The sequence below is a fragment of the Ptiloglossa arizonensis genome, chromosome 1 (assembly GCF_051014685.1).
Source record: "Ptiloglossa arizonensis isolate GNS036 chromosome 1, iyPtiAriz1_principal, whole genome shotgun sequence".
Taxonomy (NCBI): Eukaryota; Metazoa; Arthropoda; class Insecta; order Hymenoptera; family Colletidae; genus Ptiloglossa; species Ptiloglossa arizonensis.
Genome location: NC_135048.1, coordinates 33,912,846 through 33,936,541, shown reverse-complemented (window position 1 = coordinate 33,936,541; position 23,696 = coordinate 33,912,846). Strand labels below are relative to the sequence as shown.

The window sequence follows — 23,696 nt, the reverse complement described above, 5'->3', positions numbered from 1 at the left end:
GCCAAACCACTAATTTTTTTGTACATAATTTCGATTCCTATTCGGATATTAAATTTTTTTTTAAATTTTATTTTTGACATAAATATATGTTACAGTTTGCACTAAAATTTCAAACATCTTCAGTTATACCAATAAATGTAAAATTTATTGTATGTTTTATTAGTACATTCTTGTAACAAGGACAATATTTATGTGTTTACTTAAAACAGAAAATTATAGTTTTAACTATTTCTTATATGCTTTACAGTTTAAAAAATTATTATGAAAAGGAAAGTTATGATTTGTTATTATTTAAACTATTTTTACTTAAACAATACAATAATTGTTTTAAAGTATACAGTGATTATTTGGATTTAAAATGATTCATTATAAATAAGTAATACAATTAAGCAGAAACAAGTATCTGCATAAAATGTAAATTAAAATAATGAAGTTGTTTCATTTTACTATGAACCAATTCAGTTCATACATAATGCAATGCTTGTAATTATTTACTCCACGGTTTCAAATGTTTCGCTTTAAAGCCTAATAGAACCAGGAGATTTGGTGCAAGAAATGAGAACATTTATAATGTACAAATATTGATTAATCTCATTATTCTTCTAATCGTCCAAATTTATATGTGAGAGATCCCACAAAAATGAATAAGTTCTGTAAAAAGAGACCTATGCCAGGCCAGTAATGTTCTAGTCCTAAAAATATAAAATTAACAATATTTAATAGTTATAATTTGTAATACTGAATTATAAAAATTATACAGACCAACAGCTACGAAACCTGCAAACAAAATCCAACAAGCTGCAATCATTCCAGCAAATCCCATTACAAAACCGAAAAACAACCAACTTTTTGCAACTCTTGACCCATGAAACGCATCATCTCTTACATCTGCATTTGTAACAGAGTTCACCCTAAATTAAAAAGTTAATGATTATTAATAATTAAATGCGCTAAAATATTAATACAACACCAATATGAATTTACATAATAAAAGAAATAGTTCCAAGTATTCCACACAAATAATACTCGTTTAATATTTCTTTAGGATATTTGGCATGAGCATCAATAAAGACCCACCATCCTACGAAAAACTGAAATTGCAAAAAAATAAATTTCTTTGTGTAATATCTACAGATTTTGGTACATGTTGAATTTATGTAATTGTTCTAACATTATGATCATAACAATGGTGATAATAATAACTTTCAATGTTATAATTATTATTATTACTGTCACAATTTTATTAACATTACTAACATTATAAAACTCATTGCTATTTAGGATAATCATGTTCTTATCAGTACTATCATTGCTGTTTTAAAATTATAATTATTTTATGTTTTTAGGAAATATTATTCCAGATCAATGAATACATCTTGATCCAAAATACAAAGCTAGATAGTAAATTGTAATAAAAATCATACTAGATTATTTATTACCTCAAAAAAATATGAATAAGTAACAAACTCTTGAATTGGATTAATATTGTAAATAAGTAATACAAATTGACAGTATTTAAGTACATGATTAGATAAAAAAAAAGAATAAATCGTGATATAATGTCAGTGTCAAATTCAGACAATATAAACTTCAGTGTTTACCAATGTTCCAGCCAACATAGACGCCAGTATATTTCGTTTCTCTCCTATTTCGAACCATACGCATGTTGAAGGATTTATATTTTCGAAATAAGACGCCATTTCTTGGAGTCTCAATAAAATAACACGGAGTGGAATTTCACAATTACACAGCCAACCTAACAACAAGCATCACTACCGATTACTGCAAATATCTTTCTACAAACACAACCACGCACAAGGTATGAAAAAAAGACTGCGAACTATGAGAATTATTTATTAGATCGTAAACTCTCTTTAACGTCAAGCGTAAAATCTGCTATATCGATCATATATTAATTAAACTGCAATTGTTTTAATCAAATTTTAGACATACACTTTCATTTTTGCAATGTTTGCTTAAAAATAAAGAAATATTCAATAAATAATAAATTAATCTTTTAATTATTGATCTATACAGAAAATGGACGATATAATGATATAGCATTTAGCAATGACACTAAACGTCCAAGTTTGTTTAAAATGGTTTCTATACCTACTACTAGAGGACACTATCAATTTTTGTAAACTGAACTCTAGCCGTATTCTATCTTTTTTTATTCCATATCTGGTTCATCAAATGTAACACAGTGTGCGGAATGAATTGATGCATTTTTTATACGAAACAAGCTTTATAATAGAAATAATTAAAAAAAAATAGATTTCATTGCAAATGACGGTGGAATTAGGCATTGTGCAAAAGTGCGAGTCGTGGCGATTAGAAAGTAAATTTTTTCCAAGTAAAGTCGGCGGTAAACCAGCGTGGCTCAATTTAAAGGATATTCCCGGAGAGAGAGATCTTCAGTGCGAGTATTGTAAAGAACCTTGTATCTTTTTGTGTCAAATTTATGCTCCATATGATGACAGTATGTGCGCTTTTCATAGAACGATATATGTTTTTATATGTAAGAAGGTGGAGTGTTGTAAATTGAACAAAAATGGAAATTTAAAAGTCTTTCGATCTCAGTTAAGAAAAGCAAATGAATTTTATCCATTTGAGCCACCTGTAGAGGAAAAGGATTGGAGAATTGACATTAGTATGTATCTTACCGAAATTAGAAATACAATTAAATATGTTTAACTCCAATGAGTTATATATAATAAATTAAATGGGTTTAGGTGTAGATCAGTGGGTGAAAACATGTCATGTTTGTGGAATATTAGCACTTAAGCATTGTTCTAAATGTAAACATATAAATTATTGTTGTCGTTCTCATCAAGTTTATGATTGGAAGAATGGTCATAAGCAATCTTGTGGTATTAATCAAAGTACCATAAGAAATAGTCAATTTTTATTTCCTGAATATGAAATAGTGATAGAAGCAGAAGATGAGAGAAAAGATAACGATGCAAATACTTCTGAGGAAGAAGAAGAAGAAATTCAAAAATATGAAATGATGGTAGAAAAGGGTGAAGCAGGAATTTTTCAGAACACAGATTTGCCAAATGAATTATTAAGTATGGCTAATCAAATGGAAGACGAAATATTTTCCAAATTTCGTTCGACTATTGACAAATATCCAGATCAAATTATAAGGTACAACTTGTTAGTCAAAGTAAAAAATAAGAAGTATCTTTAACATATGAGTTGTTATTTTTGTAACTCTAGATATGACAGAGCAGGAAAAATTTTACATATTTCGGTAAAGAATCATGCCACTGAAATACCAAAATGTTTGGACTGCAATGGAGAAAGAATATTTGAATTTCAGGTAAAGTCATAGAACAATTTAAAATTTTATTTATTATTCAAGTAAAATTATACATAACTGATAAAAAATTATTCATTATAGATTATGCCTCAGTTGTTGAACTTCCTAAATTTTGAAAATGCTTTTAAATGCATTGACTGGGGTACTTTAGGAATATTTACGTGTAGAAATTCATGTGTACCTAAAAATGGATATAGTATAGAATATGTATGGAAACAAGATATAGAAAATATTTCTTAGAAACATAATAATGCGTATTTAATTATGACGTATTAAATTTCCTTAAAAAACCATTGATCATTTGTAGCAATATATTTAATCATTAAAAATATAATTGTTTTTCCTTGCCATGTAATAATACTCCTTAAAATACGCTTATTGTATACAAAATACTTTGGCATTCATTGTAAAAAAGTCAACATATAAAAACATATACTATATATCTAATTAAAGTTGTAATAAAATTAATTGCAACATTTTTTATCATTACGTTGTATTCATGTTTTGACAAATTTATTTGCACTACTTTCAACGAAGTATATGTTGTTTCAATCTAGAAATTATAATATACACTGATAAATCTTAGATACATTATAATTAATTTTTTAGTTACTACATTAAGCAAACTTTAATATTTTATTATCTTTTTAAGAAAATTTATGCTTTGAACATTAATATTTTTTCATATTATAACTTTGTTAGAACTGCTAATAAAGTATATATACAGAATACTTGATCAAATTTTCAACACTGTGTAAGTTAAGGCAGTGTAGAAGACAATACTGATGCACTATCTTGACAATATTGTTTGAAACATTTCAAAGTAATACTGTTCACAGCCTTAGTTATATTATGTGACAGATCAAAGGGATCTTGTACACATAATGGAGAATCAATACGGAAATATTCTGGTTTGTGATATAATTGTGTGATATAAAGTTCCATTTCTTTGGGTAATGTATCTAATTTTACAAAAACCTTTTTAGCTAACAAGTAACCCATAAATGGACAAATAATATAATGTTGATAGTCAAAATTTGCATAAAACTTGAAAAAACCTAACAACAATACTGGAATAGATTGCACAGATTCATTATGCAATATAGGTTGCGCAACCCCAGTTTCCCAACCTGAAATAAAAGTTTATTACAAATTCATTATATTGTTTGTAACAAATGGATAATAAATTAGTACATAAGATAACAAAACAATAATACAAATATGAACAAGTTACTTTATAATCAAGCATAATTACTTCATGCACTAAGTATAATGTAATGGAATTTACCACATATAAGTTGAGATTTATTTTTTTCTTTGATGAGTGCAGCAACACTTGGTAAATGCGATTCTGTTTGTAAATAGAATACAACCATCAAAGAAAGAGCATAATTTGTTAAACCATGATTTGCAGATAAATTAAAAAGAGACAACCATTTTTTTATAAACAATATCAGTTTTTTACAGGGTAAATATGCATCATTAAATGATCTAAAAATTATGAATTATATATGTAAACTACAAATATAATATTCTATTACTTAACATGCTTTCCTATTATGAAAATTTATCTCTAATATGTATAAATATAGATAAAATAAGATACAATACCGTAGCAATTTAGAATTTTCAACAGAAAGACCATTTTGAACAGAAATATCACACTCTACACCTGTTCGTCTATATATTAATTTTATTATAGGAGTTCTAGTTTCTTTCAATATTTCTTTCACTTTCCATTGTCCTTCTTGAGTGCGTAAAACTTGTTCAATGCATATAAGATCAAGGATTTTTGAGACCTCAGTTTTACTTTTATAATATGTGTTTTCTATTAAAATATGTATCAGTTTAGGTGAAATTTAAAATGTTTTAATTCTTTTAGAGTATACAGGGTAAGATATCTACAACTGAAAGCTGAAATATTTTTGAAACTATTAATTATATTGGAAAAAGCTTCGAACAAAAGTAATTTTTAGTCATATGAAACGACGTTCCTTTTGAAACCATTCAACCTTAGTCTTCAGCCTTTTTTGATATAATTATCAGTTTCGAAAATATTTTAGCATTCAATCTTAGATAACTCACCTTGTATATACTTACCACAGTCAATGTATATATCTATATCGCTATTTGCAAATCCCAATCCAGTGACTCTTGAACCAAATAAAAATGCTTTAACAGATGGAAAGTCAATTCTTAGACTATTTTCTATAGATTGTCTGACTTCCTCCTGAATATTGTCATTCAATAAAACTTGTGTTTCTTGAAATAAAATATTAACAGTTTCGTCAACTTTGGTTAACAGCTTCTTTATACATTCTGGAAGATCCTCAATCATAAAATCTTTACGGTTTACTAAATATTTATGCATTATGTCATTACAATGTTCTCTATAACAACAATTCTGTTTATACATCCACAAGGTAGCACATGGAATACAAAAATTGAATATATTATTTTCAAAATTTTCACTGTGCATTGTTACAATGTGCTCTATGAATTCTATTTTGTACTTAAAATTTGTTTTACATAAAATGCACGAAAATCTTAGAATACTGTAGTACAAACTATTAAGGTCTTGTAATATGGATTTGTAAGTATTATCAATGATCTTGTAGAACTTGTTATGATTTCTCCTGTGCATTTGATTAAAAATATGATCACTGATCGATTTAGAGTGATATGGAAAATTATTTTTACAACAATAACAAAATATCTGTTTGGAAGAGTTTTGCTTCATATATTCTTCTAACAATATTTTGGTAATTTTACTTTTCTTAATTCTATTGACATTGTCAATATGTGATTCCATACACAGGTGCTCATATAATGTATATAATTCTTTAGAAATATTTATTTCACAGGCTAAGCAAAGGAAATCTTTTTTATCGTGTGGCATAATGAATTTTAAATTTAATGTTATTTGGTCCATTTTTTTGTTACTTAAGATATACATTTTTTCCTCAATTTCTAAATATTTTTCATGATATGGTTTGTTCAAATATTTTCCTAAGTTTTCCTTCAATTTTGTTGTCTCATTATTACCTGTTTTATTGTATGAACAAAATGGTGACATATGAAGATATTTTATAACTTCTGAACACACATCATCTGATAAAATTAAACCATTATCATTGTTATCTGTAAAAGATATCTTTTTAACTTGATTTGTTATGAATGTTACATCTTTGGTATTAGAGTTTATATTTTCAAAAAGTTGATGTACTTTCCACAGATGCAATTTTCCTTGACAATGTTTTATTAAATCATCACAGGTATTTAATTTTGTTCTACAAAATGAACAATGATAAGAAATATGAGTGTTTTCACAATCAACTAACTGAATAAATATCAAGCATTTCTCCACTTTTCGGACAAAAATATTAGTAACTGAGATACTTTGAGTATTGTGAGATGTAGGGGCCAATATTTGGTTGTTATTCATTTCAATGTTTTTAAATGTTCTTGCTAAATTATTTACATGTGTTTTCAAACATAAGTGGTTGATGAACAAATTACTTCCTTGTATTATTGATTTACAACAAAAACATTTATATAAAATATTATCTTTCATAATCGTATTAGAAGATACATTACGTTTATGAGTTACTGTATTACTGTGCTCAAATAAATTATTGATATCAATTTGTGTATTACATAATTCACAATGATATAAGTAATTCTGCAAATTAGTGTTATTTTTATTTGTATCTCGTACTGTGTCATATTTGGTTTCAGTAATATCATTTGCAAAATATTCTTCTTCCTGTGCAATACCTAAATTTTGTTTTGTAACTTTTTTTTTATTTGTTGTATTCATTTTACTATTTTCATATATAGTACCTTTGCTTTTAGAAGCATTTAAATTTACATTTTGTCTTTTTAACTTATTAACATGAGACCATCCTTTAATATGACTTAAGGTATCATGTAATGAAGGAAACTTCCGTACACAGAATTTACATGAAAATATACTATATTCACAGATTGTAATTCCATTATTTAGTAATTGTTCATTTAGTTGTTCCTGATCAATCTTTTTCAGTTGGTCTTGTTCTTCATGTGTACTGACATTTACATTTTTCAATGTTGAGATATGTTCTGTTTTTTTACACTTCATTTTAAATAAGTTTAATGAGTCTATTTCTTTCACTCTTTCCGAGTTGTCAAGCATAATCATCTGAAACTAAACTGAAAAACTGGTTATATTATGTTCTAATAATTTTTCAAATATTTTTACTTCATTCAATATAAGATTGCTTGTATAATTAAAGTGTATAATTCTTTTTTCATTGAATAATTAAATGTTTTTGTAAATGTAACATCTAATTCGATTTTCAACATCGTTTTACCTTCCTTATAAATACAATATAAATTGTACTATATAAAATTAACATTCACAACAATTCATATATAAACACAAATAATCATTACGTATTATTAGAGGAATCATTTATACTTACGCGTTGCTCGTATAACAAACATTAACTACTGTTAGTAGTGTTGATATCGGTACTTCATATTTGAATCCGGGGAATTACCTAAGAGTGCAGGTTGAATATATCCTATTTTTGCTCGCTTACATAAATTTGCTTATTAAATTTTAATGTTCCATCCTCACCATTACTCCACCATTTACAATTAATATTTCAATCTAAGCATAATTTGGTTCTATGAATCAAGTAGTGATTAGATAAAGTAAGAGTAAGTGAAAAAGAATAGTAATCAAGTTCGAACATCTCAAAGAAACGCTGCACACATTGTAATGAATCATCCAATTACAAAAATGTTAATTTCTACATTTTTCTTTTTATCCTTATAATAAGTGTCAATTTTATTTTATTATCTATTATTTCATCGCGTTGCTACTAGGAAGTAGAAGTAACATTTGATGTAGTATTTCTGAAAATGTTTAATGTTGATATAAAAAACCTATTAGTAATTAATTCAAACCATATTGGCACTAATGTATTTTCACCCCACTTGAAAATATTTCCAACGAAGAATATCATATTTCCTAAACTTTCTTAACTATATGTAATACGAAATATAAAAAATAAATTCTTTAACTGTATAAATAAGGAATGGTACATATTATTTTACTGTAAAAGGAATAATACTATATTTTGATGTATTCTGGTATCTTTCAAATGATTAATGGAAGTTTAGTGCGTTGTTTTATTTAATTTTTATTTTTCAAAATTATATCTTATATAAATTAAATATTGAATAAAAAGGTTTTCTCCAATCTGCAATCTTAATATGAAAATAAAACATTTCATAACAGTTCTGAATTTAAATCTTTTTCTCGAATGCTTGATTTGACGCATTCACTAATTATAATAACGATTCTTATAATGTTGGTTGTGCGTCCATAAAGTATTTTAAAATCTGATTTTAATATTGCGTATCTTTATTGTTAAACATATATGAATATTTATATGTACAAATGACAATCGTTAAATAAAATTCAAAAAATTTTGAATACGAAAATGCTTAATATACATATTAATCGAAAAATATGGTTTCGACTTGCGTGTACTGATTAACGTAGTTCAATTGGCTGCCTTCACACGGAAGTGACAGAAATTGTAATTGGTAGGGTAACGTTATTTTCTTACGTGTCATGTATAACACAAATCTGTTTTTCCCAATTGGTTGAAAATTTCAAGACGGACTCCTGAAGTTCTTCGATATTTGCTAATATTAGTCGTTAAAGGTATTAAAATTTATGTTTTCAATTATTTACAGTGAAACTTATAAGTTCGTTACTTTCATTTATCTGAAAATGTGTGTATTTGGTAGCGTTTAAACTGTCATAAACATATGCATCGTAAATTCGTTTGATGTATTTTTGCAACCGGTACTTTAATAAATCAGCTAAAAAATACAATTACAACAATAACGGTACTTTGCTTGTTGAAATAAGAAATAACGTTTTTAATGATACATTACTAAACTGTCAAGATGTAGTAAGTCAGAAACACAAATTGTTTTATTTCATGTCTTTGAAGGACCAATTGTCTCTAATATTCTTATATATTATTTTATAATTATAATGACATTTTAAATAGATTTTTTACAATGAAGCTGATATTTTAATGTTCTTTTTTTTTAAATTGTATTGAAATTGAATACAATAACATATAAATGTTATCAATATATTTCTTTTAATTGTAGCAAGATGCGCCAATTGAAGGGAAAGACGAAAGAAACAAACAAACAGAAAAAGGAGAGGAAAAAGGAATTTTTAGAGAACAAACAACGTGTTTTTACAATCGTGTTACCCACAATCGCTGCAATATTTGTTGTAATAGCAGCATATGTTTATGTTAAGACCCGTCCAAAACTCGTTGAGTATTAATCAACGTGTTATCATCACTGATCATTAACACATGATACACAGTGTATTTTGAGAATGCTTGGATAGTTCCTTGATACATTTGTACAATTACATTAGAATTGTTTAAATAAGAAGGCCGATTTAAATGCCTGCTCATAAAGTATTTCATTCCTATCACTCAATAATCAAATGTATAAATTATACATTAATTGTATAACTTCTGAGAAATATTTTTCATGCTAAAAGTTATGTAATATTGGAGCATAAATATCAATTAAGGGAATATCAATAAGAAGTTTTTAATACACAGATAAAAAGTTGGAGTACTCATATTATTATTGTAAAAATTTGTCTATATCAAGGTAGTTATTTTTCGAATATATATATTCCATCATAATCTACTGCATTTTTCAAGTGCAATTTTATAAAATAACAATTGACTTTGTCTGAGAATCATTCCAATATTAAATATGATTCCAAGTATGTTGTTGCATTTGTTAGTATAACCGATACAAGTTTTTTCCATAGAAATTGGGAAATGTAGTTCAATAAAACGCTTATAATTGTATCATTTTTAAAATAAACTGAAAAATATTGTTTTATAAAATATTTACAAAATAAATATGAATATAACATAATTTTAACACATATTAGTTACCTTTGTAATGTATTGCTTCATATTTGCATTCTACCATTTCCTTCATTTCAAATTATGTATTTATTTTGTCAACAGAATTTTATTTTACATAATATTTAAAATTATTTCTTGTTATTTGTATTTTAGTAACGTTTTAATGATTATATTGTCATTAAACTTTCATTCAGACTTTAGTAACGCTTTCAAGAAAATATAATTATAAAGTATAACAATAATCTTAATGTAATCAGTAAATCACAAAAATGAAATTTAACATTACAAAAAAATGAGAACTACTGAGATAACCATATCACACCAATAGGAAGTTACCACATATTAGATGCATACATGTGTATTGAGCTTTTGGCTTCTATTTCTTCACAAATTAAACGTTTTATTATTATTCGGAAAAATGAGAGAAAACCTAGTTTATTTCCCGTTTGTGATTTTAACAATGCTTGTACTTCGGACAAGTTCTGTTAAAGGTACATATGTTGACATTTTTATTGTTCATTATACGTGAAATATCAAACTCAAATTTTTCAATTACTTTGAATGTACTAGTACATTTTGTGTTTTGTACGATTATTTGGTTATTATAAAATATCCTTAATTTCATTGATATTTGTATACTAATCGCGTCTGCTAAATATTTAATTGCAAATTCGTGGCGAATTAAATCTTTATTATTTATCTATGTTTGTATGAATATTATCTGCTTTAGTACACATTGGTAGTAAGTGTAAAATACTTTGGCAATTAATGTAACATTATATTAATCAAAAGTTATTATAAAAGTTTCCTTTATGAAATTCAGAAACAAAAGATAATACTTATATGTGTTAATATTGTATATTTCATACACAGTTAAAGGAACACAATATGTGACATGTGGTTCCATGTTAAAACTGATGAATGTAGATTACAAAGTCAGATTACATTCTCATGATATAAAGTATGGATCTGGCAGTGGTCAACAATCAGTAACCGGTACATCGACAAAGGAAGATGGAAATTCTTATTGGCTTGTTAAAGCTGGAACAAATAAACAATGTATTAGTGGGTACGTGACTTATTATAATAATGTATTAAATATTTTATATTTCTTAAAAAAAGCAATTATACTATTGAGCAAAATTAATTTATAATAGAACACCAATCAAATGTGGCGATATTATAAGATTAGAGCATATAACGACAAAAAAGAATCTTCATTCTCATCGAGTTAGTTCACCTCTTAGTGGTAAACAAGAAATATCTGCTTATGGAGATAGTAAGGGAGAAGGCGATAATGGAGACAATTGGCTTCTTATATGTCACATGGAATTGTGGAAAAGAGATGAATCTATTAAATTAAAACATATAGATACAGACACGTAAGTTATTTAAAGTTTTTCAAATGTTTCAATTTTTATTTTTATCACAGTGAAATATGAAAAACTATATTTGAAATACTTAAAAGTATCTTTATTTTATAGATATTTAGCAGTAAGTGGAAGAGTTTATGGTAATCCAATTAATGGTCAAAGTGAAATAGTAGGTGAATATTCTCTCAGCAGTCCTCATGTTGATTGGGTAACAGCAGAAGGAATATTTATTCATCCCAATGACTTTAAAGCCCAACATCAGGCACATACAGAATTGTAAAATGAATTCCTTAAACACAAAATTTTGTATGGTGAACAATATTAAAAATGTCTCTATTGTACATTACAAAAAGTAGAAGTCCATGTCAATCTCTTTTTAAATTTTATTAAAGATTTTATATTTAATTTAATGCGTCAAAAATAAATAGAAAAATAATTCTTCCATTATAATAACTTGTAAGAACAATTTTAGGAAGCCAAACTGTCGTTTATTATTTTTATAATTTAAGTAAAAACCAAGTGAAATTGTGAATAATTTAATGCAATCTTTATTCTGGATACAAGAATATAAAAACAAAAAGTTGTTTAATCTTATATATAATATACAATCAAATTTATTATAACAAGCAATAGAGAATTAATAAAAATTTTTGGTTACAACCATTATTTACTGTTTCAGTGATAATTTGAATATGCTTTCTATTTTTAATTCTCAATAATTTGTAAAAAGATACATTCAAGGAACAAATTAAATTTTATTGAGAGAAAAATTAGCTAAATATTATTTGTATTAATATGATTCTTAAACTACAATACTTTTAATATTAAACACAATTTATTTGTCCATAATTTTAAATATATGTTTACAAATAATATCAATTAATAATCAACACAATTTCAATTACAATTTTCATTATAAATTTAAAAATTGATGGCTGTTTTAAAGATTTCACTTTAATATTACGAATATTTCCAAATTTGTACAATACGTCCATGTAGTATGCTCTTTATAAAAGTAAAAAATTGTGTAGAAATATACATAAATTAAAATCATCTGTATTTGTGCTTGTTATAAATTTAACAATTAGATTTTTGTAAAGAATGTAGTAGAGTATTATATTTGTGGAAATGTAAATGTGTAAATGTATCAAATACATGTGATATTTATTACAACATAATACAACTTGCAATAATTAAAAAACGTATATTTAGTTTTTTATGTATATACATATGTGTATGAAATACGTATAGAAACCCTCTTGTGTGTTTTATTCAGTAATTTGTTGATTATTATTATTATACAAGGAAAATTCTACTGTGTTTTCATGTTTCATTATTTTTACACATACAAGTTCTAAGTGTACATTCATACTTGTTTTAATTCATATTTTCCATTGAGATCTCTAGTTCCTATAAGACCATTGTATGGAAAAATGATGTTTGAAAGACTATAACTGCCAAAAATATCTTTCAAACTTTGTTTTCCTGCTGTGTTTGCATACCGTTGTTTACCCCTCATACAACTGAGTAATTTCCATGTTCCATATACCAGGCAAATACATAAAATGGAAACTAATATATCAAACATTGTCACTAGTAGTATGTAAGTATTTTCTGTAGAATTAAATAATTTGACAAGAGCAATAGGAAAACAAAAGTTTAAAAATATGTTAAAAGTATCTGTATCAGTTCTTATTACACGATTAATATTTTCATATAAATATGGTTCAAGACTACATAATGAATAAATGCATGTTAATGATGCATACAAACAAAATAAAATAAAATTGCCTATATTTTGTTGTAGTATACAAGCACCTAAGAAAAAACAATGATGGTCTCGAAAATGAAAACACTTTTTGCAATAAATACAATGTTGTGTTGGTTTGCATGTATAATTCATACACTCTTCACAGTACGAGTATTTATGTTCTATATTATTTACTATCTTACATAGTTTTTTTTTTGCCACTGCTGTGATTTCCATAGTTGTTGCGTTACGACTTATATTGCGTATTGAATACCAATTCAAATATACTTGAACACAACAAAATATGAAGACTGGAGTAACTTGTCCATTAATATATGTTGTTAGAATGATAACAATTAAAGTATACAGTAGAGTAATAAATGGACAAAATTTTACAATAGTCTTAGGAAATGTTTTCATATTTTGTATTTACAATAGCTTAATTATAATAAATATACATTTAAATATTCCAAATTTAAATACAAATGATTACATCCTTCATTACTTTTAATATCAATCCATAATAATTATACTGATAGATTGACTGTTTCTCCTGTAAAATGGAAAACACCTATACATACTTTCTTACAATTAAATTTCAAAACTTGTGTATCTAAACTGTATATAAACTGTTTCTGTATATCACCTACTTGTAATTATTCAATGAAAATAATAATTAGTTTGTTAACCGCCTCTTAAACTTCTCATGAACAACAGACATAATAACAATATTCAATAATTAATTCATTTTCTAAACAATATAAAATGATAAGTACAGCAATTTACGAAAAGTTTGTGCAAAAAGAATATATAGATAAACCAATTTTTGTTTACCGCTTATTTTTATCTAATTTATTAAAGGTTAAGGAACACTGTAATATATTAACTGACCTGATCTATGCGCTTTCAATTTGACGAGATTGATTTTTATTAATAATATTGCCTTTTCTTTTTAAAAAATCGACGTCATCTAACAATCTATCCTCTACTAACAACATTCTATTTCGTTACTTTTTCTACATACTCATAAAACAAATATTTTGAACATCACTGTATTTCACAGCCATAAGTGGGTATAGCATCCACAATCTGAAGTTCAAGAAAAGTAGAATATGAAATATTCTTTTAAAAAATTTACTAGGACAAGTAAAACCCAAATTCTTAGAATTAATAAATTATATAATTATTAAATGAAATATTAACAGTCATTATTTTCAATTGTACATAAACAGTAGTAGATTCTGTAAAATTATTGGTAGATTTTACAAATACATGATTTGAAAATATTAATTATTAATAGCTATATTTAAATTATCTTGGTATAAAACAATTATGTTTATTTGCTTATATTAAACTATATTATTATAAAAAAAAGCAGCAGGTTTAATAATATAAATACAATAAGATTTTGGTGTAAAAATCTATTTTTGTTCCACACTTAAACATTATACACGAGATTCTAAAGAATATTTCAATACAACAACGTAATAAAAACACAAGATTAAATTATATATAAACATTTTCGAGAAAAAAATAATCTAAGTAGTAAATGTTCAATCAAATTTACAAAATTTTAGTCATTATATTCTTTAAATCATCGAATAGAGTGTTTTAAAATGAGTAATATATATTAAACAGATTTATTTTAGTCAATATATTTTTATATATGTTTATACATCTGAAAATTCTATATATAACTTTTATTATGCTCGAAATTTGTACATTTTTTTAACAAAAGATTAAACTTGGAATTTTTACTTTATGTGTTTATGAACATATAATGTTCTGCTTTACTTGTAAAAATACATATTATAAAATTGTTTTTCTGCTTTACTTTTTACATTCGCTGATAAAGAATATAACTTATTTAAACTAGAAAGTTCAGAAAACATCATTAACAAATGATATCATTTTATAAAAAGTTTTTTTTTTTAAAGTATCGACAATTATTTACATTTAAATTAAATGATCAGTTTTTTAATCATTTCTGTTATACATACATTTCATCCTCTCGTTTCAATTAAACGTAAAACTATTCCTATTCAAGTTGTGCATTGCTAATTCACGTGTACCCGTTTTGTACGTTACTAAAGATCGAATGTTAGTATTGCTTAGAATAAATACTATCATATTATATGTTTACAGTGTAATCCATAAGATTGCACCCTTTCCTAAAGATAGTCGGTGTTATATTTATGAATCTATATAAATATATTTTAAGATGATTTGCATAAGTTATCAAAATATACTACTATATTCAAACTATGATTGTACAAATAGAAGTTTTTCAAACTCGATTTAATTTAATCTGATGTGTAGGCCATTTGAATACACTGTCTATTTTGGTTTTAACAACTATTATGGTTTTTTCCTAACCAGTTTTCAATGATGATTTAATCATAACTTCACGAAAGTTCACCAATGGGTGCATTTTGCAGCCATAAATCATGTATAAAATTATACAAATCGTCACTAACAGCCACCTGTACAAACGTTTTTTGTTGATAATAATTTTCAAATTTTAAAGAAAAAATATGTAAATTTTTATATCCATTATTTTTTTGTTAAATGTATAGAAACTTACTTTATATGGTGTAGGATTTAAATTTCTTTTATGATCATTTCTAAGTGTTTTTAAAGACTCTTGAACTCTGCTTCGTATTTCAAGCAATGAAGGTAATGGCTGACATAATTTACCATTTTTCCAGTATACCTGCAGGTTATTGTAGCATTAAGTATTTATATTATTTAGAACTGTTTGAATTTGCAAATATAAGTGATAAACTTTAAAGATCAAATTTATATGTTTAAATTACACAATATGAAAATTTATATTTTATTAATTTATCTAATGTCTTCATTTACCTTATGTAATGACTCTACTCGCGTTGGAATAACATAAGCTCTCTTTGATTCCTGAAATGGATGTCTACAAAGAACTTTTTGCTTTATTTGTGGAATTTCTTCTGTCGATCTTTGTAAGAGATCAATTAAAGCATATCCATCTGCACCATATAATCTAAACGCATCTTTCCTTCCTGGTATTGTTACTTTACCAACTTCCTGGCTGAGCTTAATTCTAGGTCGACCATTAATTTCAACCATTTTATAAACACAACCCAATGCTGGTTGTCTTTGACATGTCACCAAATGCGTTCCAATTCCAAAGCAATCAATTTTATGGCTCTACAAAAATAATGTCTTTCATAAAAATCAAAAATTCGTTGCAAAATAGATTTGCATTAGTTTTACATATATATACATTTACCTGTTCATTCAAACTTAGAATAGTTTCCTCATTAATGTCATTAGATGCACAAATCATCAATTTTGCAAACCATGGTATGTTATATTTGACAGCAATTCTTTCAAAGATGTCTCTTGCAGCATTACTTAAGTACGCCAAATCGCCGCTATCAATTCTTATACCGATTGATTTATAACCCAAATCGTTTAAAGCTAATGCCACAGCACAGAAGTTTAGAAGACCACTCCTAATTACAAAATTTTATTGCTATTATTAATTAAATGTGAATTCATATGTATTTTATTATAAAAATACTTCAATACAGTAAAAAAAAATTGTATGTAACTATCAATAATTTTGTAATGTTTTTATAACTCTAGGTAGATTATATTTTAGATTTCAAGCTACATAAAAAATATAGACATTGTGATGATTTTCCAGAAATATCAAAACTAACTTAAATAGCATTAAAACCTACTACCAAAATTAATACTTTATATTAAATATGACTATGAAACATGCACTACTATTAATTAAATGAAAACACATGGACTCCTTAATGATTTAATGTCTATATCACAAGAAACTTTAAACAAACTAACAATTTCAAGGACTTAAAGATTATAAGCTTTTTAGTAATAGAGTTTAAACTTTGTATTATTTTATCAACATTTTTATAAATACAAGGCATGTTTATCATGTTTTTTTTTTAATATCAATCATTAAATTGTTGATTTAGTTGATTAAATGGCTGAATTGGGAAGGGTACTATATAAGGTCGCATATTTATAATAAAGACAGTACAAAACTTTTATAACTTCTACCAAAATAAATTACTATTACCCTGTTCCTTTATTTTTGTTGTATAATATAAAAATGATACCACAAAATATAAATTTGCCCGCTTTACAGAATGATTTGTTTGTTTTTATATCAATCATATTAAATGAAATTATACATACATACTCATTTTAATTATTATTATTTTCTAGTTTTAAGGATTTAAAATTACTGATTAAGATTGTATGCAACTGTAGTATTTTCAGATACAATAAAATAAACAAACATTAAAATGACTAAAAATTGCTAGCAACATATACTTATTATTTATGAAAATAATGTATTTATTAATTGAATTTTGTATATAAAAAAAAAAAAGAGGATTTATTCTGCAAAGCAGACAGATGGGACAATATCGTACCTCACATAGAGCTCACCCAATTCGCCTCGTCTTAAAAAGCCATTCTTGTGATGTGAAGTCGATTCTGATATAATTGGACTGTTTCTGATACCATTTTGGGCATGTGTATTGGACCCATTTGTTAGACGTTTATTCTTTACATTTAGGCTGGCTATACGTGTCTGTCTCTTGGCCGAGGCTTCGATACTATAAACACACTCCTGTTAGGCTACAGTGTGTATATGTTTCACCATGCCTGCTTTGTGAATTTGTAATTAGAATTACTAATGTATGTATTAAACCATTAAGTATATTTTTTGTTACAAGTAACATTACTGATGAAATATCTATAGTAATTAGTAATTTATTCATGTTATTTAATGTTTAATCTCATAATCAAACATATATATGCTCATATATTCAAAACAACATATAATACTATTTAATGTAAATGTACACTTTTCTTCTATGATGTATTTCATTGAATTATTTATGCTATGAAATAAATTGCATATAACTATACAGTGTACAATTATAATATAAATTACCCGCATATGTTATCAGAGGTTCCATGACAAATTCTTCAAAGCATTTTGTCTCAATTTTATATAGCAACATTTTAAATTCAAGACTAACTATAAAAACAATTGATATAATGGTCTTCTATATAACCAGTCTTATTTAAAAGTTTTCTTGCGATAAAACTTTCTACGTATAGTAAATCCTCATTAATCTTAATGTTAGATAATCCAGTATAGTTTGTATTTTATTTCTTAGTTCTGTAAAGGTGGCATTGCAGTAATTAATTGTGTGGGTTCTTCAATAAATCAAAGAATGCAGACATATTATAAATATTTAAGAACTGTGAGGCTGCTTACACATAAAGAACAGTAGTAAAGGTCTATTTAAACACAATTTGACAACTTTTCCAAATTTGTATTATTACATCCAAAAGTAATCTGTGTATCTTCTGGGTCTTTTATCAATGAATAAATTTGTTGTATCTCTTTTTAGTTTTGAAATAACAGCTATACAGAATCATTTTTTTATTTATTTTATTACAGGATTATTAATTTAGATTATGGAGGTTTTACTGTATTGTATCTTTAGACATTCATATCTTTCAACTACTTTACATTCATCATCAAGCGTAGTAAACAATGATAAATATTAATATTTAAAGAAAAAATGAATTGTTAATTAGATTTTATATACTATAAGTTTGCAATTAGTCAAAGATACTACAAATAAATTTGTACTAAATTTAGCATGTCACTCTACATGTTAATATACTCAATATAGAAACATAGCAGTGCACATTTAAATACAATTTTGAATGTATACATGCAGATAGTTAAACACAGATACACATCAAATGTTAGAAAGATAGACTGCCAGTGTATAAAATGAGATCAAAATGCTATATATATATATATATATATATATATATATATGTACTAACATACAAAAGAAAGACTTAATATACAATTTCAGAAAGAAAACATGTGTGACGAATAAAATATAAATTAAATAAGCATAATTTCATACCTTTTCACGTCATATGTGTCTACAAGAGCGACAAATCGTTGCGGAAAAGCAATAGCGTAACTAATTAAAGCAGCTAATTCTCCACTAGAAGCCTCAGAAACTAGTGTTCCTACATCAGCTGCAATAGAGTCCCGATGTTTGTAAGCTAACTCTAAAAGGTCATAAATCTCTCCTGTCTCTTTATGTGCCAATGTCTGGAAAAAAATATATATTGTAATATATTGATATAAAACATACTTCTGCTTAGTAAAGTTACTTAAATCATTAACTCACTTTTTCTTGCAGGTCATCAAAACCGGTGAAGGATGTGATATATGCATGCGCATGTGTCCCACTTACAGGAATATTATAAAGCTTTCCTGCCAATACGTTACTAGTACCATCAAAACCTCCTAAAAAACATTCACTCTATTGAAAATGCAAACAAAATTAATGAAAATAAATATTAGGACAATTTATTCATTACTAAGTTCTTGTTATTTATATACAAAATGTAAATTCCTCAAGTATTTTTTGAGTATACACTGAGTATACAGTTTCAACATAGATGTGAAATATACAGGATATACACATCCACATATATTTAAATTGACCTCTTAAACTGTTATTCATCACCAAGGCAGTACTGAGTGTTACGGAATAATGGTGCTGCTAATTGATTTTGATTCATAGAAATTCTAAAATATGTAGTAAAAGGAGTGGATGATACTTCATAGTGCATATGTACATAGTACAATTTAATGTTGTATTTCAAGAATGAATTTAATTAAACAGTAAATTGATTAAGTTCTCCCAAAGAACTGGAAGGAAATAAAAGTAGAAAAAATATTTACCAATATAACTATATTTAGATGCACTCAATCCGCCATCAGGACCCTGAGCTCTTCGAAGGCCAAATTCTAACAATGTTATATTCTTCCCAGCAACCATACGGTACCTGGCTGCATTAGTTGCCATTAAACTTGCATAGTTAACTAAGGTTAACAGTGTTGTTTCCAAAAGTTGTACCATTATTAATGGACCTTCTACTCTTAGTAATGGTATTCTGCATAACATATCAATTTGCATTGAAGTTTTAACTTATTAAGGTTTGATGTTTCATCAAATATGTAATGTCGATAAGCATTCGAACATTAACCCTAACTGCTGTCTTAAGAGCAAGAAAAAGTTCCCTAAACGATGACAATGATGACGATGATTAACATAACTGAATAATAGTTGCACAATGCATGCAAGTTTCATAGATTTTTTACTAACCTTGGAAAAACAACTGAACCTTCTTCCATGGCATATATTGTGACATCTTTTGGTGTAAGATCTTTTAAGTATTCAAAAAACTTTTGATCAACTGACAGTGTCATTGTTGATTTTAAATACTTAATATCTGTTGGATTAATATCTTATGTTTATTTTATACAACATAAAAGATTCTATGTATTTAAAAGATGTTTACATTTATTAAGCATTTGACAATATATATAGATGCATACCACTAGAAGAATAACGAAATTTCTCCAAAAATTTAATACACTCTTCTAACCCAGCAAAGATTGTAAATTCTCCTTGAAAAGGATTTTTACGAAAATATAGGTCAAAAACAGCATGGTCATTCATTTTTCCACTTTTCCAATAAGCATACGCCATAGTGATCTGATATAAGTCTAAAATCATTACATTTACATTTAAATTATAAATATATTCTAATGTGCAATACGTGTAGAAAGTGTTTGTACATTGATCAATTTGAACAAAACATTGTAACATTAAAGTTTATTAACTAATTTTTAATAAACAACCAATTTTTATAATTTGTGAAATTAACCAGAAGAATTTTTTAAAATTCATATAAAAGATGTGATTTAAATTCATTTTAATCCCCTCTAATAATACTCCATAGGATTTCCTTTTGATTTTATAGTTGTTGCAATTCTTCTAGGTATTAAATTAAATGCTATACTGGGGTAGGATCTTGTTTCATTCATTCATGAGAGCATTCTTAAGCACTCTTTAGAGGGAAATTTTATGTTTTCTGATTTGTCGTTCCAGGTAATGCTGTAAGTGTTTTGTGGAATTGATATTTGGATAGTGTAAAGGGATTTTTAAATGCACTAGTGTACCATGAAATATCCATATTATTATATTCTATGTAGTATACTTTTGTATCATTATTGTGCTTTATTATCCATTTTTCCTGCACTGTGGTAGATTATTCAATTAATAAATTATAATGTACCAATATCAGCTATACTTGTGCAGTTTCAAACAATTACAGAACCTTTACTTTGTTTTGTCATAAACTCTAAGTTTTCTAATTTCAATTCTTTATTTTAGTTTTTCCAAATAATACATTGTCTGTGGGACCTAAAAATATTAAATTTATTCTCATCTATGAAGACTGCTCTGTTTCAGCATTCTATTTATGTTCATATTATTATTTGTAATCTTTTTTTTCTATTTGCTTCATTTACAAAATAGTTTTTTCATAGTTATTTGACCACAATACTTTTGACTTCAATTATTTTTAAGATGTTCAACTATTTTTATTGCACTTGTTTTTGGATTTTGCTAATAATAACTCATTGAATATATTGATTAATTTTCCGTGGATATGAACTTTTTAAATTATTTTATAGCTTCTTCTTTAATTCATACCTATCGATTATATTTTGTATAGTAGATCGAGATTTGCTTAAAATTCATGAAATTTCTAACGAATTTTACAATGATTATGTAAATTAATAATAATTGTTCTATCTTTCATCGTTGTTTCTGCACGTTTTCATCCCATTTTTCAACGATAATTTTGAACACTATTAATGCCGCTGAAAATTTCTAAACATACCAACGAGATCAATCATATTTACGAATCTATAACGTGATGCGTTACGTTATAAACTCTTGTATTATACATGGTTAGAAATAAGAACTGTACGAGTACCTATTACTTGTATATTTCTATCAATTTTTTGATTTCTTTCGCATTTATACGCGACATACATATTAATTTCGCAAATTATACGCGTGTTTACGTTCTTTTTTTTAGTGTATCTATTCTAGAGCTTTTTGAGAATATATATATACTCGTTGTTTATAAGAAATCAATTAACTACAATTTCACAAAGTTTTGTTCGAAATTGATCATTGTACGAATATTTTCTGCACACCATGTATACTAATGAATAATAGTTATGTCATGGCACTTACATTTGAACGTACAAATTTTGTACTTTTATTTTTCTACCATTTCATAAATTATTTAAATTATTGTTAGGGATCTACATTACCGAAAACATATCTATAATTTTACATAACTTCAAATGATTATATAAAATATAAAAACATACATTAAGGTTAATTAAGAATGATAACAATACATTAATCTTATCTGTATTGTTATATATTTGACTTCTGAATGAATCGAATAATTATTATTACACTATCACTAATGGGTAAGACAATTTCTTCGTTTACTTACAAAAAGACAGTTTCAAGTATGTTTATAGATATCTGTAAAAACTGAGAACGCTTAAAATGGATAAAGAGACTACCGTCAAATATGTTATACTTATTAAAGGAAATGAAAAAAATGTATGAAAACTCTGCATCAAAATTATCGTCGAAAGTTCACGTGGATTATATTTTGAAACGTCACGTGTTACATCATTATCATAATATATATCAGCCGAGTAAATGATAAAATAGAACCCGGTATTTTGAGGTTACTTTTCGAACTTCCTTTTGGCAGCTCGATAATTCTGAGTAGATACCCATTATAAATACCTGTCAAGAGTGGTTGTACGACACAATTTTGACGCGAGTGACACCATGATTTACTCTCATCGTCTGACATTCTTAATGCCCTTAGGGGTCCAGTTTGAAAAAAAAAAAATAAAATAAAAAGACGATATATTCCTTTCTTGACGGCGAGTAACGTTACGCTAGTTACTGAACGACAATCGGTGAAGCACCGTTACCGACGAACTAGCATGTTTCGACGGTGAACATCGTATTATACGTCTGGTTTCTCTGTACACTGTCGGAATCGATAGGAACGTTTGAAGGACGTTACAAACGATACGACCTGTTATTACGCCATTTCCACCAATAGTAAAGGTCCTCTTAAAAAATAACTAGGAATCGGGTTATCTATTTCGTTCAACCACGTGAACACACAGAAAGTGTTGCGATTTTTTACTGCGTCGCCAATCGAACTCTTCCTCTCTTTTTCTTTATCCCACCTTTTCGGGCGCGTTGCAATTAACCGATTTATCAGAGGTTCTGAATTAAAAGCGTTTC

General features: G+C 26.4%; 7 protein-coding genes across 10 annotated transcripts; 3 read left to right on the top strand and 4 right to left on the bottom strand.

The window, feature by feature from the left end:
* Nucleotides 1–118: 118 nt before the first annotated feature.
* On the bottom strand, nucleotides 119–1,897 carry LOC143152677 (transmembrane protein 50A). Of its 2 annotated transcripts, none has more exons than XM_076323171.1 (4): nucleotides 1,602–1,897; nucleotides 985–1,091; nucleotides 778–911; nucleotides 119–692 (listed from the first exon to the last, which is right to left on the bottom strand). In XM_076323171.1, exons 1-4 carry the CDS (start codon nucleotides 1,698–1,700, stop codon nucleotides 595–597), a joined length of 438 nt encoding a protein of 145 aa, XP_076179286.1. In that variant the 5' UTR covers nucleotides 1,701–1,897; the 3' UTR covers nucleotides 119–594. The 2 variants fall into 2 exon arrangements, with proteins under 2 accessions (XP_076179286.1, XP_076179204.1); XM_076323089.1 differs by having other exon boundaries at nucleotides 763–911; nucleotides 1,602–1,864.
* Zfrp8 (Zinc finger protein RP-8) lies at nucleotides 1,602–3,773 on the top strand. The gene is made up of 5 exons (XM_076322974.1): nucleotides 1,602–1,819; nucleotides 2,038–2,653; nucleotides 2,736–3,153; nucleotides 3,226–3,328; nucleotides 3,410–3,773. Exons 2-5 carry the CDS (start codon nucleotides 2,290–2,292, stop codon nucleotides 3,566–3,568), a joined length of 1,044 nt encoding a protein of 347 aa, XP_076179089.1. The 5' UTR covers nucleotides 1,602–1,819; nucleotides 2,038–2,289; the 3' UTR covers nucleotides 3,569–3,773.
* An 83-nt stretch (nucleotides 3,774–3,856) lies between these two features.
* On the bottom strand, nucleotides 3,857–8,112 carry LOC143152495 (uncharacterized). Of its 2 annotated transcripts, XM_076322764.1 has the most exons (5): nucleotides 7,792–8,111; nucleotides 5,429–7,519; nucleotides 4,940–5,156; nucleotides 4,617–4,819; nucleotides 3,857–4,458 (listed from the first exon to the last, which is right to left on the bottom strand). In XM_076322764.1, the coding sequence occupies exons 2-5, from the start codon at nucleotides 7,506–7,508 to the stop codon at nucleotides 4,088–4,090; spliced, it is 2,871 nt and encodes a 956-aa protein (XP_076178879.1). In that variant the 5' UTR covers nucleotides 7,509–7,519; nucleotides 7,792–8,111; the 3' UTR covers nucleotides 3,857–4,087. The 2 variants fall into 2 exon arrangements, with proteins under 2 accessions (XP_076178879.1, XP_076178965.1); XM_076322850.1 differs by lacking the exon at nucleotides 4,617–4,819 and having other exon boundaries at nucleotides 4,274–4,458; nucleotides 7,792–8,112.
* A 776-nt stretch (nucleotides 8,113–8,888) lies between these two features.
* Nucleotides 8,889–9,956, top strand: LOC143152775 (single-pass membrane and coiled-coil domain-containing protein 4 homolog). The gene is made up of 2 exons (XM_076323300.1): nucleotides 8,889–9,047; nucleotides 9,509–9,956. Exon 2 carries the CDS (start codon nucleotides 9,513–9,515, stop codon nucleotides 9,690–9,692), a length of 180 nt encoding a protein of 59 aa, XP_076179415.1. The 5' UTR covers nucleotides 8,889–9,047; nucleotides 9,509–9,512; the 3' UTR covers nucleotides 9,693–9,956.
* A 682-nt stretch (nucleotides 9,957–10,638) lies between these two features.
* LOC143145216 (stromal cell-derived factor 2) lies at nucleotides 10,639–12,341 on the top strand. The gene is made up of 4 exons (XM_076308390.1): nucleotides 10,639–10,793; nucleotides 11,176–11,371; nucleotides 11,460–11,684; nucleotides 11,787–12,341. The coding sequence occupies exons 1-4, from the start codon at nucleotides 10,649–10,651 to the stop codon at nucleotides 11,953–11,955; spliced, it is 735 nt and encodes a 244-aa protein (XP_076164505.1). The 5' UTR covers nucleotides 10,639–10,648; the 3' UTR covers nucleotides 11,956–12,341.
* A 401-nt stretch (nucleotides 12,342–12,742) lies between these two features.
* LOC143146307 (palmitoyltransferase ZDHHC22-like) lies at nucleotides 12,743–14,664 on the bottom strand. Its single transcript, XM_076310469.1, has one exon. The coding sequence runs from the start codon at nucleotides 13,843–13,845 to the stop codon at nucleotides 13,042–13,044; it is 804 nt and encodes a 267-aa protein (XP_076166584.1). The 5' UTR covers nucleotides 13,846–14,664; the 3' UTR covers nucleotides 12,743–13,041.
* A 451-nt stretch (nucleotides 14,665–15,115) lies between these two features.
* Nucleotides 15,116–23,443, bottom strand: Naprt (nicotinate phosphoribosyltransferase). 2 transcript variants are annotated; one of them, XM_076316849.1, is made up of 11 exons: nucleotides 23,181–23,441; nucleotides 20,891–21,061; nucleotides 20,658–20,784; nucleotides 20,234–20,445; nucleotides 19,674–19,792; nucleotides 19,401–19,594; nucleotides 17,874–18,059; nucleotides 16,694–16,919; nucleotides 16,291–16,611; nucleotides 16,010–16,138; nucleotides 15,116–15,908 (listed from the first exon to the last, which is right to left on the bottom strand). In XM_076316849.1, exons 1-11 carry the CDS (start codon nucleotides 23,248–23,250, stop codon nucleotides 15,831–15,833), a joined length of 1,833 nt encoding a protein of 610 aa, XP_076172964.1. In that variant the 5' UTR covers nucleotides 23,251–23,441; the 3' UTR covers nucleotides 15,116–15,830. The 2 variants fall into 2 exon arrangements, with proteins under 2 accessions (XP_076172964.1, XP_076172974.1); XM_076316859.1 differs by lacking the exon at nucleotides 17,874–18,059 and having other exon boundaries at nucleotides 23,181–23,443.
* Nucleotides 23,444–23,696: the final 253 nt, after the last annotated feature.

Coding starts and splice junctions, on each gene's coding strand:
- LOC143152677 (XM_076323089.1), bottom strand. CDS start 1,700: ATGGCGTCTTATTTCGAAAATATAAATCCTTCAACATGCGTATGGTTC. Junction 1,092..1,601: donor CTATGTTGGCTGGAACATTG/GTAAACACTGAA, acceptor TTGCAATTTCAG/TTTTTCGTAGGATGGTGGGT. Junction 912..984: donor GGAACTATTTCTTTTATTAT/GTAAATTCATAT, acceptor TTTTTAATTTAG/GGTGAACTCTGTTACAAATG.
- Zfrp8 (XM_076322974.1), top strand. CDS start 2,290: ATGACGGTGGAATTAGGCATTGTGCAAAAGTGCGAGTCGTGGCGATTA. Junction 3,154..3,225: donor TATCCAGATCAAATTATAAG/GTACAACTTGTT, acceptor TTGTAACTCTAG/ATATGACAGAGCAGGAAAAA. Junction 3,329..3,409: donor AAAGAATATTTGAATTTCAG/GTAAAGTCATAG, acceptor TATTCATTATAG/ATTATGCCTCAGTTGTTGAA.
- LOC143152495 (XM_076322764.1), bottom strand. CDS start 7,508: ATGATTATGCTTGACAACTCGGAAAGAGTGAAAGAAATAGACTCATTA. Junction 5,157..5,428: donor AGATATATACATTGACTGTG/GTAAGTATATAC, acceptor ATATTTTAATAG/AAAACACATATTATAAAAGT. Junction 4,820..4,939: donor GAAAATTCTAAATTGCTACG/GTATTGTATCTT, acceptor CATAATTTTTAG/ATCATTTAATGATGCATATT.
- LOC143152775 (XM_076323300.1), top strand. CDS start 9,513: ATGCGCCAATTGAAGGGAAAGACGAAAGAAACAAACAAACAGAAAAAG.
- LOC143145216 (XM_076308390.1), top strand. CDS start 10,649: ATGCATACATGTGTATTGAGCTTTTGGCTTCTATTTCTTCACAAATTA. Junction 10,794..11,175: donor TCGGACAAGTTCTGTTAAAG/GTACATATGTTG, acceptor TTTCATACACAG/TTAAAGGAACACAATATGTG. Junction 11,685..11,786: donor AAACATATAGATACAGACAC/GTAAGTTATTTA, acceptor TTTATTTTATAG/ATATTTAGCAGTAAGTGGAA.
- LOC143146307 (XM_076310469.1), bottom strand. CDS start 13,845: ATGAAAACATTTCCTAAGACTATTGTAAAATTTTGTCCATTTATTACT.
- Naprt (XM_076316849.1), bottom strand. CDS start 23,250: ATGTCAGACGATGAGAGTAAATCATGGTGTCACTCGCGTCAAAATTGT. Junction 20,446..20,657: donor GGTTCAGTTGTTTTTCCAAG/GTTAGTAAAAAA, acceptor TATGTTATGCAG/AATACCATTACTAAGAGTAG. Junction 15,909..16,009: donor TAAATCCTACACCATATAAA/GTAAGTTTCTAT, acceptor ACGTTTGTACAG/GTGGCTGTTAGTGACGATTT.